We start from the raw sequence: 15,752 nt of genomic DNA on the forward strand, positions 1-15,752 counted from the left end.
AGTTAGCAGTGGTGAAGACTGCAAGCATCCTTGGCACCAAAACCAAAGCAGCAAGGTCTGCAGTAGTCCTGGATGGCAAGGGCTGTCAGCCTTCTCCTGCTCTACTTCTACCACACAGGGAAAGTCCTGGTCAGTGAGATCCCTCTTGGAGCTCGGTTCTGGAGTACAGGCACCAAGGCACTGGGGAGGGTGGTGCAGTGGCCCCAGTCTCAAGGAGGGTGTATCAGTAGCTCCTTGTCAAAGGAGACATAGCAGCATGGACCTCAGGCAGCTCTGTCAGCTGGAGTCAGTGTTGGCAAAGACCATAGAGGTCCTTGGTGGCAAAAACTGCGTATTTTCATACCGGTGGTAAGGGCTGATGGAGTCTTTTTGCTCTCCTTTCCCCGAAGGGGGAGGTCATGGCTGGGAGGAACCCTCTTGGTGTGGAGCAGTGCCAGACTGGAAAACATAATGCTTATGTTTTCCTATGGCTCCACTTGGATTCTGTTGCTGCAGCTTTTTCATTGTACTCCAAAGCTTTCCCAGGGCTATTTTCATCAGTGGGCAGCTGTTAATTTGTTGTTTTCATGGAGAAATAAAAGCTAGGGCCTCCTAACCCTCCATCTTGTTGATGTCTTTTACTTTAAAACATAAATTTTGCCTTCAGCGGTCATCAAGTCAATGATGTAAATAATGACATTTTTGGGTCCAAACCTTCATTTAGAGCCAGGTCGTCTTCCCAAAACTCCAGGCTATTCCCACATCTGCGTGGGCTCCTTAAAATCAGCATATCCATAAACAGAACTCATGATCTTCTTCCTTTAAACCTGATCCTCTTCCAGAATCCTAGAGCTTAGTAAATAGCTTTTCATCTACCCAACTGAGCATATCAGAGGCCACTCTTGACTCCTTCCTCTTTCTGATAGCCCAAATCCATTAAATATCAAGTCTCATCTATATTACCTGTTAGATATCTCTTGAACCCCTCTCTACTGCCCCTGCCCTCATCCAGGCCTCCTTTACCTCTCATTTGGACCACAGAAACGCTGTCCTAATTTGCTCCATGTCCCCACTCTCTCTAGGTCATTCTTTCCATGGTAGCCTAAGAGGTCTTTACAAAATTCATCTGTTCATGTTACTTTCTTGACCTTTAGGGTGAAGTTCCAAATCCTTAGTGGCTTATGGGAAACCCTATGGCCTTCTACTCCATTGGCAGCCTTTATTGCCACTAGACTCCTAGCTCTCTCTACTCCAACCATGCTGTGTTTCTTTCAGATCCTCAAACATCCATGTCACTTCCTACTTCTGGGCCTTTGCACACACTGTGCCCCTGACTACCATACCCTCCTTCGTTTTCCATTCAGCTAACTCCTGTTCATCCTTCAGGGTTTAGCTTAAAGGACACTTTCTCAGGGAAGCTTCCTTTACTTTCTAGAATTGGTTATGTTAATCTGCCATATGTCTCACAGCACTCTGAACTTTTTGTTCACAGTTGATTTTATTCATAATTATTTATTTAATATGTGTCTTCACCACCAGAATGCATGTCCCATAGAGGTATTAATGTATCCACACAACTTATAGCTGTATACCTAGTGCCTTGCTAACACCCAGGATCTAGTCAAGTCTCAATAAATAGTTGCTGACTGGTGATTGAAACACAGTTCTTCCTGATTAAGGATCCAGTTCCAGATTGCAGGTATAACTTAAACACAATCGTCCATGATATTTGTGCTTTCCATAAGCCCTAGGACCTTTATTTTTCATTTTACAAATCTTTTTATGTATATACTATATTTCTCTCTTCCCCTTTTCCGTCTTCCCAGTGATGTGTCACAAATTGATGTATTTTTATTGGGTGAGGCCCAGGTAATCTCCCTGTTTATAACTCTGGCGTTTCTGTGAGCAAACATGCAAAGTGAACTTTGGTTTATCTCCTATCATAATGTAGCTGCTAATTGCTGGCAGGCAGGCTGTGTTCCATGGTCCACGTGACCAGTGGGGAATGACCAGAAAGGAGCGTGGGGAAGAGTGCACCAAGGGACCCAGCTAGAGGCTGTCTAGCTGGAGTTCCTGCCTCCCTAAAGGCACAGAATAAAACAAGTGAGCACAAGGAGTATGGTTCTGAGGTAAGCAAGGTCCTGAAGATGATACTATTGGGCTTAGCTTTGTGGTCACTGCTCCTCCGTCCAGGGGTGATGTACTGGGCCTCCCAGATCAGTCAGAATTGCAATAATGGCAGTTACGAGATCAGCGTCCTGATGATGAACAACTCAGCCTTCCCAGAGTCCTTGGATAACTTGAAAGAAGCGGTGAATGAGGGAGTGGAAATAGTGAGACAACGTCTGCTTAATGCTGGTAAGAATATGGTCACAGATTTCACCTCCTACCTTGTACCACCTCTGGGGTCAAAGGGTTGCTTAGCAAAGATCTTGAGTTCTTTGCCTGATGATCTACTCTCCTCTAAGGGCTTGTCCCTTTCTATTTCAAGGCAGCGGATATGTAGAAAGATTTAAGTCCTACGGCAATGTGCTCCGTTGTGATTCACCCTGCTCTTGGAATGACCCCAACCCAGGGAATGCCAGATGTTCACAGTGATAAAGTTCCCCAGACAAAACTGTACTGATGGTCCAGTTTCAAGGAAGCATCATGTTCCTTCTGCAGCTGCTCAGAGGCAATATTTGGTCTGGACCTGAGATTTTGCAGGGTTACTAGTCAAGAAGATGAATTAAGAGAGTTAAATTCATACAGATATTCTTTTTTCTAAGATTTTTAATCCATCTGTTCACTCTTTACATCTCTGCTATTATAAGACATAATAAAATAAATTCGCAACCAAATTCAGTGTTGCAGTTTTTTACTGTATCTATTAATTATTAAAATAAACTTTGTAACATGAGATAAAATATATAAAGAGAAAAAATCACATCTGATAATTTTCAGGCACCTGGATATTTATTTCCAGTGTCTGTTAATATGCCTCTCAGTTTCTTGTTTTTAAGAACATGGTTGGGAGCACTATAGTACAGAAACAGGAACAATTTTCTAGCCTTCTGATTTTGTTTCACATTATTCTGCAAGTGACTTTCCTATAGCTGCACAATCTTCATGTGAATCTTCACATCATGTGAGTGGATACATACTATTCCTCAAAGTAGGTATTTTTCCAAACCATCTAATTACTCCCTACTGTATGATTTTCTATTGTTTTTCATTTCTCATGATTCTTTTAAAATACTACAATACAATACTACTATATATTGCATTCATATATATTTTTTTTTCATTCTTGAGACTTGATCACCAAAAGTATAATTACGGAGTCAATGTCTATACCATACAACTTAATGTTTATTCATGGTTCTAAAGAAGGTATGTCTTAATATTCTTTATTTAAAATTCTGTGGTAATCAGCTCTTTTCTAGTGCCCAAGCTTCATGGTTTCATTAGGCTCATGGTCTCCTTGCCATGTGGCTAGCACAAGGTATATATATATATATATATGTTTGATACCTCTGCCAATGGCTGTCCATAGTGTATAGAATGTATTTAGGCCTCATGGTATACATTTCTGTTCCTAGACTGGATGTTTGTGTTTTAAGAAGTTGTCATAAATAACATAAATTGTCAAATAGTGTAATAACTTTTGCTGTGCAATATAAATTTCTTTCAATCTTACCTGAGACAAAATCAGTTGTAAATAGATGGATCTGATCTAGATCTATCATGGAACTATAAGGCCATTTAATAAAATCTCCTTATTTACCAAGACTGTGGCATCACAGAAAGAACTTTTAATTTGAAATCTGAGGACCTAGTTTAGAGGCCCCTGTCCCAGAGCTTACTCTCTTTGTGACTCTGGATGAGCAATTTTCCTCTCTGAGCCTTGGTTTCCTTGTTTATTGAGTACCTGTCATGTCTAGGTAAGACAGTAAATCTCTTTAGTCATCACAGCTCTGTAAGATTGGCATTATTGACACAGTTTCATGGTGGAGGTTTAATAACTTTGCTGAAGTCATACAGGTTGCCTATTGGAAATGAGATTCCAACCCATATCTGTCTGGTTCCAAAAAGCATATCATATTGTCACTATAAGATCTTTACCCACCATGAACTAACTTTCTCATTAAAATAAGGCAGTGGTTAGACACTGTGGTTAACAGAAGCAGAGATTTGGAATCAGACAGATCTTGGTTCACATTCCAGCTTTTTATCTAACCATTTTATCACCAGTGACTTGGAGCAAATTACTTAAGTTTTCTGAGCCTCAATTCCCTTACTTTATAAAATCACGATAGGGAATAGTTACCTCCTGTGGATATGGTATGAATTAAATGAGGAAATTCATATAAAATACCTAATACACAGACTGAGACATAGTAAGAATGAAATAAGTAGCAGTTGTTTTATTATTGTCACTGTTGTTTGTTTGTTTGTTTTTTGTTTTTTGTCACTGTTGTTTTTTGTTGAGAATGTTAATGTTGCTATGGCTGTGGTGCTCTTCCTGCTGTTACTTGAACAAGTTACCAGGATATAAAATAAACAGTGTACTAGAGTGTTAAGATCTTGATCTCTGGACTCATATAATCTGAATTTGAATTCCTGATCCATCTATCACTGCTTAATTATAAACACTTTATTGAGTTGTTTATTCCAAGTTCCACTCATCTCATTTACAAAATAGAGTTATGAATGGTGAAGTAGTTGAACAGATAAAATGAGTGGAGAATTCTGTGGAGGATGAAAGAATATGCAATGATGCTCAAATTTTTGTATATGGTGATGCATCTTGTTATATGTATGTTCATGTATAGAAAATTCAAGAAGTACAGGTTGTAATGGAAAGATAGATTCATTTTTCTAAACATATTGAGCATTATTATTTGGGGGAAATTCTAAGAGAATCTATTTAAGGGCTAAATTGAAGAAAATGAAGAGTTCAAATGTAGGTGATGTCCAAATGGAAGAAAACAATATTTTTTTCCTAGTACTTAGGATATCTCTGTGGATTTTGAAGAATAGATAGAATTTGGTGGAAAGCATGAAGAAAGAGATTTCTTCAGCCTAAGGACATCAACATATGGTCCATGGCTAAGCACATCTAGTTCATACCCTTCAAACGATCTCATGTGCCAAGGGGGTCCCATTCCTAGACTCCAGCATGTGTACTCAGATTCACTTTGGTCCAACCCCATCCTCAAAGTCCTAGTCGGAGAGAAAGGGTTCTGAGATTACTCTATATTCTATAGTATGCCACCTATCTTCCCAGGACTGAGGTATCGTGGTGGGGTAGAGGTGCAGGCAGGATAAAGACAAGGAACAGCACTTGAGGGAACTGTTTATTTTAAAAGTTAAGCTTTGATTTGAAGTCATTACGTTGTCTGAATATTTTTCAGTATTTTCTTGAGAAATCACCTGGGATTTGGGGAGATAAAAGAGAAGAGATTTTTCCCTACCAAATTAAAAGACAAAAGCAAAAACAGTTCACATAACCATAAAATGTTGAGAGGCAGCAGCATAGTACATACAATACGTTCTACAGAAGTGGCTCTCGAACTTTTTAGTCTCAAGACCTCTTTACACTCTTAAGAATAATTGCAGGCTCTGTAGAGTTTTGTTTATATAGTTAAATGTATTGACATTTACTATATTGGAAATTAAGATTCAGAAATGTTTTAAAAATTTGTTTATTGATTAATTTAAAATAACTATAAGCACTTTATCTGTTCACATAAATAAAGTTTCTTATTAAAGAAAACCTGTATTTCTCAAGCCAAAAAATAAAAATAGGTGAGAAAAATATCAGTTTTTATTTTTGTACATCTTTAATGTCAGGCTTAATAGAGAATGGCTGGATTCTCATATCTCCTGCATTTAATCTGTTGTAATAACACAATTAATATTAAAAAGCCTCTGGAAAACTACTATATGCTCATGAGAGGAGAGTGGACAAAACAAAGAATGTCTTAATGTACTTAGAATAGCTTTGACCTCCACGCCCTCCTGAAAGAGTCTCGAGGTACCTCTGGATTCCATGACCCACACTTTGTGAACTGCTGTTCTACAGCATATCAGTTCTAGAATCAGGTGGTCCTAGATTCAAAACTTCAGCTGTGTAACCCTAAGCAAGATAATCTACCTCTCTAGACCTCCATCTTCTCATTTTTAAGTTAGGAAGATAAAATATTAATTAACCTCATAGGATTCAGGGGAGGATTAAGGATTAAAATAATGCATGCAAAAAGTTCATAGCCCAATGCTAAGCATATAGTAAGAGAGATCATCCAGGTCTGTTCTGTCTATAAATGGATGAGGAACTGGGGCCCCAGAGATGAAGTCACTTGCCCGAGGTCATACTTAATAGATGTTGGCTCCCCTTCTTCTAGGTCCTGTGCAGGATTTATACTTGGGTTTTGTGTGCCTCTCCACCATGGGCTACCTGGACCATAGGATTTTTAAGTGGGTCATCTTCAGTGCCCTTCATGGTGGCAGAAGGGAGCAGAGCTGTCATAGGGATGAAGGAAGAGGACCTATCTTATATATTAACAGCTGCTGGTGTGGCCATCTTCCCAAAGCCCTGTTTTCATCACTCCCTGACTCCTCTTGCTGCTTTCTAAGACCATCTCCAACACTAGTCCCCACATGTACTCTCCTTTTCTTCTGGGACACCCACAGACTGACTCATACTGTTCTCCTGGCTTCATATACCCTATATTATCCCTATTGTTATGAAAACTAAATAACAAAAAGGATACAAAGTGTTTAGTATTATGGCTGGCACAGGACTACATTCAAGTGTTCATTGTTATTAAATATATAACTGGCCCCACCTCTTCTATTAATTTTCTCTGACTAGTCTTACAAATTGGCCTCTCCTATTTGATTAGACCTATTGCCAACTCTTATTGAGATTCCTTACTGAACAAAGTATCAGAATAAGTGTTCTTTTAAAAAACATTTTATTTATTTGAGAGAGAGCATGAGAGAGAGAGAGATCACAAGCAAGAGGGAGGAGCAGAGGGAGAAGCAGACTCTTGCTGAGCAGGGAGCCCTATGCAGGACTCCAACTCAGGAGCCTGAGATCATGACCTAAGCTGAAGGAAGACTGATGGAGCCCCTGGGGGCTGAGAATAAATGTTCTTGAATTAACCCTCCCTCCCTGAGAAGAGGCAAGAGGTAAAATGCTCCCTAATTGATAGACACATCTCTGAGGTGGCTGTAGAAGTGCAAAGACTATTTCATTCTCTGTCTTTAAAAACATTTTTATTTGGATGTTCAGAAGAACAATAACTCCTGTTGTTGACAGGCTTTACTCTTTCAAAGGTATTAAAATTATGACATTTAATAATTATTATTTTAATCCCATCTTACATATAAGAGAACCAAGTTAGAGAAATTCAAATGGCTTGTGCAAGAACACATAGAAAGTCACTTATACTGCAACCAGCAGCGTGACTAGCAATGGAAATTTCCAGACTTCCTGTGTAAGGGCTTGGCAGGATGCCTCTGCTTAGGAATCTAAAATTTGTCCTAAATATTTTTTATTGCAGGGAAACAAAATGTAAGAGACAGAGCTTGGTCAAATGGTTGTGTTGTCTTTTTATTCCCTTCCAGAATGTAGTATCTAGCAATACTCAGGGATATTATCATCAATGCTCTTGCCTTCGTCTGAAGATGATCCATTATCCAAAGATCCTGGACTCTGATGGACACAGTTCACTGTGGCTTGGGGGCAGACCACAGGGGGGCAGCGTGCATGGTGGCAGCAAACAGAATCAGCATCTTGGGAAAATGAAAGAACAGTTATAATGTGTGTATCTTTGCTTTCCTAACACTCTCCAGACATGCAGAAGAAATTTGCTGAGACTACAAGTGTGAAAAGAGGAGAGCCATGAACACAATAAAAATGTTGTCAAACTGGACTGTGAGATGGTTGCACAAATATATATACTTGCTAAAAATCACTGAATCATACACTTAAAATGGATGATGTTTATGGCGGATAAACTATACCTCAATAAAGCTGTTGAGAGAGAAAAAGACAGAGAGAGAAAAGAAGTGATAGGGAGTAATGTAAACTCAGAACTCAAATATTCCCAGGCCTGAAGATGAATATCCATTTTTTCCCTGCATTGACTGGCAAAAAGTAAATCTAATGACTACAAGCTACTGAAACATAACACCTCTGTTCTCTTTTTCCTCATTTCTGGATAACAGGCAAAAATGTAACTGTGAATGCTACCTTTATCTATTCAAATACTGTCATTTATAAATCAAGTGACTGCCGGAGTAGCACCTGTGAAGGCATCGACCTACTCAGGGAAATTTCAGTAAGTAAATGCTGTTTAGGTATCGCTCACACTTCTTGCTTGGCACCTGTCCGTGAACATCTCTTATGTCATCTCTAGTTACAGAGCTGAGTGTTTTGGAGAGAGGATAGTCTGACTTCACTTCCATATATTTCTCAAGTGATGAGGGGCCTCTGGGAATCCGGGAAAGTGGGGAGAAACTTCTATGTTCTCTTTGTACACTATCAGTATTTCACAGGGGAATTATTTTGTTTTAAGTTGTCTTCAAAACTTGTTAAAAATTTAAATGTTGGCCTTAGCTGGTCTTCTTTTATGTCCCTCAGGAAGTATGTGAGATAAGGCCCTAGACTAGAGATCTCTGTTTTGAGTCATCACCATTATATGTGGTCACAGATTAATTGCTGAAGGGCTGAATCTGCAACCTAAATTTTAAAGTAGTTAACTGTAATGTTAGAAGGAAGAAATGAGAAAGGAGAGATTCTTGCTCCTCCTTGCTCCCAACTCCCAACCCCAGTCAAGGCTTTATGGAGTGAAAGAATGTTCCAGGCTCTCTAGAGGCAAGTAACTGTGCAAGAAGCCTTTTTCCCACAAAAACCCAAGACAGGGCTCTTCTAGAAGCAGAGCGCTGGGTGTAGAACCATGGTTCAGAAGCTTTGATCAATAGCATCACCCTGACCAGAGGGGTCGGCTCATGTCAGGAGGAGTGGCTGATTACAGTGATCTGTCTCAACCTTGGGGGAGCCAGGAGTGAGAATGGGGAGTTTATGCTCCCTTTTATGATGCCAGGCACATACTTCGTCCCTTAACCTCTACAGATGGAGGTAGGCCTTGGTTTTCCAAAGCCAAGGATGGAATGTTCCTAATAACATTCCTCTTGAGAAATAGTACCAGACACAATCTATGATCACCCACTGTTCACATTGCATTTTGTTCTCTTTAGCTCTGTTTTGTAGCTTTCCTTAAACTGCAACTTGCCCTCTTCCTCCAAAGCACCTCCAAACCCAGTCTTCCCACTATCTGGCCCACAGACAAGACACTGCTTGGGTTACAGTTTGTCAGTCCTTCTCCCCGCACCCTGAATCTTCCTCTGGACGAAGAATCTAAGTTCACTTCTAGGCCAAATGTCCTTCTTCCACTCGGAGCATCATCACTTTCTCAGACTTCTTTCTCCCTTAGTGCCTGAGGCCCAGCCCAAGGCACTGTATGTTGCTCCTTTCTTGGGAGGCCCCCTTTCTTTCTTTCTTTTTTTTAAAGATTTTATTTATTTATTTATTCATGAGAGACACAGAGAGGGGCAGAGACATAGGCAGAGGGAGAAGCAGGCTCCCTGCAGGGAGACCAATGCAGGACTCCATCCCAGGACCCCGAGATCACAACCTGAGCCGAAGGCAGATGCTCAACCACTGAGCCACCCAGGTGTCCCAGGAGGGCCTCTTTCAAACCTTCTGGAGTGCCTTCCCCTCTTGCCCTTCTTTCCTGTCCATTTATTCATTGTTTTCATTTTAGAGATTTGTTTTTCTTGTCTTTCTTGTTTTTTTTTCCTACAGAACAACAAACGAATGGGCTGTGTCCTCATGGGGCCCTCGTGTACATATTCCACCTTCCAGATGTAGTAAGTAGTTTGGTCTGTTGTTATTGCAATGCCACTTTAAGTTGAAGTCAGGGCATGATATCACTATTTAAACAATTTATCAAATAGCAGTCTAGTCAAGGCAATGCAGTCAGAGGTGTTGGAACCCTCGTATTTTGCTACTTCTCCCTAAGTGTCATTGTCTTATCCAGGTAGCTCTGCCTTTGCTTACTGTGGGGTGAATAACTGTAGCTATTCAGCTCCAGTTACTAACATCTGAGCCTGAGACTCAAGATGGTATAGGTAAAAAGTGAGAGTCCTGGCAGGAGACAGGGAAGATAATGAACTTGGATAATTTGAGGAGTTTAATAAAGGAAATCTTCACTAAAGTATGAGCAGAGTGTATGGAAAGACACAGGAAAAGTATAGCACCCAGGGCACTAGCAGGGCTCTGTTCTATTCCTTAGGCCCTAGAAAAAAGGAAAGTAGCAAGGTATTTCACAGCACTGATGATTATATAGTTAACATAATAAAGTACCTTCCACAGTGCCCTTATCAGCTTAGGGAAAAAATAAAAAGTTTCCAGGGTGCCTGTGTAGCTCAGTCAGGTAAGTGACTGCCTTTAGCTCAGGTCATAATCCCAGGAGTCCTGGCATCCAGCCCATTTTAGGCTCCCCGCTCAGCAGGGAGGCTGCTTCTCCCTCTCCTTCTGCCCCTCCCCTGCTCCTTCTCTCTTTTTCTCTTTTCACTCACTCTCTTCCTCAAAATAAATAAATAAATAAAATCTTTAAAAAACAAAATAAGAAATTTGTAAAGTTTCCAATATATTCCACAATAAAAATATTTCTCTGCCTTTGGGAAAATCACCCTCATCCTTTCCATTCATTTCATTCAGTGCAATTCTCATAATTCTCATCACGGCAAAAACATTTTGTTGTGCCAAATCACATCTTCCCCAAATCAAAATCCCTCTTCCGTGCCTTTCTTTCATCTGTTCAGTCTTCCCCTGAATCAAGGATCACCTTTGTCTAGATAGAGAAAATTATGCTGAACGTAAAATTAAATTTCTGAAATTTCTATCGCAAAGTGTGCTTCTGACACCTCCTACCAGCTCTACAAACACACTCAGATGTTCAGACCCACTATGTGCCACAGACACACCACAGAAACACTTTCTCAGCTCATCTTCCATATCAAAGTACGGGCAGATACGGACTCTTACTCTTCCTTGTGCTCATTCCCAATTGTCATCTTATCTGACCACTTATTGATTTGCTGTAGAATGTGCTCAGAAGGAAAGGAGAAATAGGAAAATTGATTCACTATTTCTGAGGACCTTCCATGTGCAAAGACGCATTTTGGCTTTGTCGCAGTGGAGAGCATTAAATAAAACACAGCCTCTACCTGATGAAATAGAGAAGGTGACGGGAGCACTGGGACCAGTACAAGGCAGAGCGTGATACCCTCCATTGAAGAAACACAGGATGATGTGGGGTGCTCAGAAGGAAGGAGCCCCAACTTGTTGGTAGAGCGAAGCTCAAGAGGGGAAGAATTTCAAGGAGAAGATAGTCTATAAGTTGAGTGTTAAAGAACAGGTGAAATTTTAAAGGGTAGCAATGAAGGGATAAGCATCCCAACCAGGCAGAGGGAGCATTATGTGTGAAAGCAAAGAAGTAGAGAAGTGTAGAGATTTTGTGCACATCAGTAGTTAACTGGTGTGCAAAAGATGAGCAGGGGGATAATAGAGATAAAACTAGAAAAAATAAGTAGGGCTATATTTGAGAGGTCATGAGCTCCAAGTGAGGGAAGTGTATTTAATTAGATTTGTATCAGAAACAAATAAGATTGTGCAAGGAGGTGCCATACAAAGCAGCTCAAGTTTGGGAAGAGTAAGTGCCAATGGTATACAGGATAGGCTGAGCACACAGGAGAGACAGGTGGGGAAAGTCATTGGGGGGCTGGAGAGAAAAGGGCTGAACTAGCATATAAACAGTTGACATGGAAAGGAGGGATAGCCTTTAAAGATACTAAAGGGTAGAATCAATAACATTTGATAACTGTTGGAGTGAGGGATGGAAAGTAGACAAAAAAAAAAAACAACACTAAAATAAATAAGGTAATAAGGATAGGAGCAGTTTTGAGAAAAAAATAAAAAATAAATTTGACCATGGACACAGGGAGTCTGAGATGCAAGCAGAACACCTAGTGAAACCCTTCAGTGCAGCACTCAAGATGGAAGGGATGTGCTGCTTTGCTTCCTTTACCAAGTGCACATCAAAAGTCTTCATATGACTCCACAGGACTGGAGATATGGAGCTGAACAAGCCAAATATGACCTCTGTCTTCATGGAGATTGCAGTCTTGTGGAAAAGACAGATAGGAAACTCATTCCCACTTCAGGAATCCAGGAAAAGTTCTGAAGGATAAAGAGATATTTAATTCAGGACTCAATGGATCAGTAAGATTCAGCCAGGCAAAGAGGCAAGGGGAACAGCATTTCTGGCTTATGTCCAGGCCCTAATAGAGAAGAAAGTTGACATGTTTCAGGAACCACAAGAAGATCCATGTGTTAAACGGGGAAGGAAAACTGTAAAATTATCAGGTGATGTGTATCTCAAAGTAATCTGTAGAAGAGCCAGAAGTAAGGCAATGCAAAGATGGAAAAGTATGGAGGATATCTTTTGGGCTCCCTGACATCTATGGTAGTTGTGGGGGCCATCGTCTGTTCTCTTACCCCTACTCCCCCAAAGGCATATGTCCCAGCCTAGATGTTATGACAATTCGTTTTAGGATAAATCAAAGGAACCACACCACCACATAAACATGAAAATACCCAGAGTATCTTAAAGCTTAACATATGCTCAATAAATGTTGTTCTAAAATTTCCCTGTGTGGGAGGGACACCTATTTAAGTTAGAAACCCACTTGAAGGACCCTATTTCATTCTTACCATTTATAACCAACCACAGGTGAAAACAGGTTAAAGAGGAATCATATTTGTTCTACTTAAGTTAATCCTGACATTGGTTTCTTTCTCATCTTATGGTTAGCCTTGACACAGACTTGAACTATCCCATGATTTCAGCTGGGAGTTTTGGATTGTCATGTGACTACAAAGAGACTTTAACCAGGCTGATGTCTCCAGCTAGGAAGCTGATGTACTTCTTGGTTGACTTTTGGAAGGCCAATAATTTGCCATTCAAAGATTATTCCTGGAAAACTGCATATGTTTTCAAGAATAGCACCGAGTCTGAGGACTGTTTCTGGTAAGCAGGACCACTAATATGCTTCTAGCACTGGCCATGGACTCTCCACCCAAGTATGCAAAAGAGTAATGGTACCACATTTAGAGAACTGCAAGAATCAACCCTAAGACCTCTTCCTAGAAACTTTGGGGTGAACTTAGAAAGCACAATACTCCATTTCACCCAGTAAATAAAAGATTCCTGTCAACTCTGAATTTTTGTACTATAGACTCAAAGGTTTCAACTTATCTGTGATAATGAAGTTTATAGACAGAGCAGCCTTCCTTCTGCTAATAGCAGGAAACCATTATAAGGTACCTGCCAAATGTCTACCATTTGTTTATATACATGAAGATTCCCTAAAACTTCTATACTTTTACTAAACTAGATATCCACCATCCAGACTATTGATACCATGGTGTGAACCATCTGTTGTGTTGATAGTGGAAATGAATCTTAGATGAACAAGTTCCAGGACAGATCTGTAAGCAATGAGCAAACAATATGGAAGACCATGAAGAAACTAAGCTGGTTTCTTAGAGTTTCTCTTTTATCTTCTCTAGGTACCTCAATGCTCTGGAGGCTGGAGTCTCCTATTTTTCTCAGGAACTTAGCTTCAAGGAAATGTTGAGGGGAGATGACCAATTTCAGGATATCTTAATGAACCAGAATAGGAAAAGCAATGGTAAGAAGACATGGAAATAATTTTTTGTCAATTTCTTCCTTACAACAACCACATTTCATGAGTTGTTTTGACAGATCTATTACCACAAATCTATCCTCATTACCTCCATATATCTTGTTCACTCGCGGAGATGCAGAGTTGCATGCAACTCCATCATATTATTCCTCCTGTTGATTAAAACTCTATCCTATCAGAGAAAGGAGAAAGATAGTGTTGAATAAACACATTAAACATCATAAAAGTAATGACGAAAACCTAGCTTTTATAAACCAAAATGATATGACTCATCATTGATAAACTGCTTTTTAAGTTGATCTATTATTGGATTTATGACTAATCTATTATTGGATTTATGACTAATCTTCACACATTCTGAACCCTGGGCCTGTGATGACCAAGAGGATCTATTTCCTGATATCTGACTTCAATTAAAATTACAAGGTTAGCAGACCATCTCACTTTCATCTGTCCCTGTATCTCACATGACCAGTGATCTCTCAGCTAACAGGTCAAGTATGGGATAAAATCATCCTTGCTAAGTTATGACGTGATTCGTTTCATTTTCCAATAGTTCTCTTTACAAATAAGATATATCAGGAGCAAAGGAATAATTTGTGCATCTTTCCTACAAAGGGAAGATGCTTGCTCACTAGGAATTCCTAGTATCACTCAAATCATCACCTGCTGGCATTATTAAGCATTTGTCATACTAAGAAACTTCCACGTACAAAACATTGCCAAGATGTGGGGGGAAAAAAGTATAAATATCCCTTAAAAGAAGTATTCATGTCCCTAAGGTGTTTACAATTCAATTGAACAAATAGTATATAAAAAGATGCAATGAAATGTCCCCCCAGCTCCACTTTCTCATAGTCATGCATTTGGGAAATCTGGTGGCAAAGAGGAGTAAAGCTCACAGAATCACATTGGACTCTGCCGCTGAAATCCCTAAGACTGAATTCTGAGTTAAAAAGCTATAAACAGGGGATCCCTGGGTGGCTCAGTGCCCGCCTTTGGCCCAGGGCGTGATCCTGAGTCCCAGGATCAAGTCCCACATCGGGCTCCCTGCATGGAGCCTGCTTCTTCTTCTGCCTGTGTCTCTGCCTCTCATTCTCTCTCTCTCTCTCTCTCTCTCTCTCATGAATAAATAAATAAAATCTTAAAAAAAAACTACAAACAAAGCTCAAAGGAAGTTGCTTAGGAGCATTACATAAATTTTCAGATTTCCTTGACTGTCTTTTTCAACCACTTTACAATTGGTGAGGTGCAGATCACTTATCAATGAAAACAGTTTTCATAACTACTCCAATCTGGTAAAATAGAATAAACACTGAATCGATTCATAAAGTTGAAAATAAGAACTCTGCCATCTACTTGTTTTTTAACCTTTTGACATTTTGGCTTCCAGTCTCCTTAAATCGATAAAAATTAAGGGAATGGACCAGAGGATTCTTTTTAAAATCTCATACAATTTTACTCTGACACTACACCTGTAACGAACGAACAAACAAAACAAAAGCAAAAGACAGTAATTGATGAATTGGTGCTAATCTTAAAACATAAATGTATCATGGACCTACTGTTTGTATATAGACTGTTGTGTATTTCCGTCCTTATCTTACCCTCTCTCCTCCAGTGATTGTTACATGTGGTACACCAAGCACCATCAGCTCCCTCAAGGGAGACCGGGCAGTGGCTGAAGACATTGTGATTATTCTAGTGGATCTATTCAAGTAGGTATAATATTGGAAAGAACTCTTCTCTTTTCAGAAAGGAAAGATTCCCAGGATTTCCAAAAAAATGCATTCTCTTTTCTCTTGCTTTGCAAAGACTTGAATGGGGTTCAGTCATTAAAATACGATAATATTTTAATCAATGTTTTATTCTTTCATCATGCCCTCATTTTCATTTAATTAATTGTGGCCTTAGCAGACGTGCATATCTTTGACATCATTATCATGTAT

General features: G+C 39.7%; 1 protein-coding gene across 1 annotated transcript in view; it reads left to right on the forward strand.

The window, feature by feature from the left end:
• Positions 1–2,016: 2,016 nt before the first annotated feature.
• Positions 2,017–15,752, forward strand: part of GUCY2C (guanylate cyclase 2C) — a 69,976-nt gene continuing 56,240 nt past the window's right edge. Inside the window, exons 1-6 of the mRNA XM_025995541.2 lie at positions 2,017–2,337; positions 8,197–8,309; positions 9,836–9,900; positions 12,909–13,124; positions 13,667–13,788; positions 15,425–15,521. Coding sequence (XP_025851326.2) covers positions 2,127–2,337; positions 8,197–8,309; positions 9,836–9,900; positions 12,909–13,124; positions 13,667–13,788; positions 15,425–15,521 — 824 coding nt within the window. The 5' untranslated portion in view covers positions 2,017–2,126. The remainder of the gene's footprint in view (positions 2,338–8,196; positions 8,310–9,835; positions 9,901–12,908; positions 13,125–13,666; positions 13,789–15,424; positions 15,522–15,752) is intronic.

This window comes from Vulpes vulpes, chromosome 8 (genome assembly GCF_048418805.1).
Source record: "Vulpes vulpes isolate BD-2025 chromosome 8, VulVul3, whole genome shotgun sequence".
Classification (NCBI taxonomy): Eukaryota; Metazoa; Chordata; class Mammalia; order Carnivora; family Canidae; genus Vulpes; species Vulpes vulpes.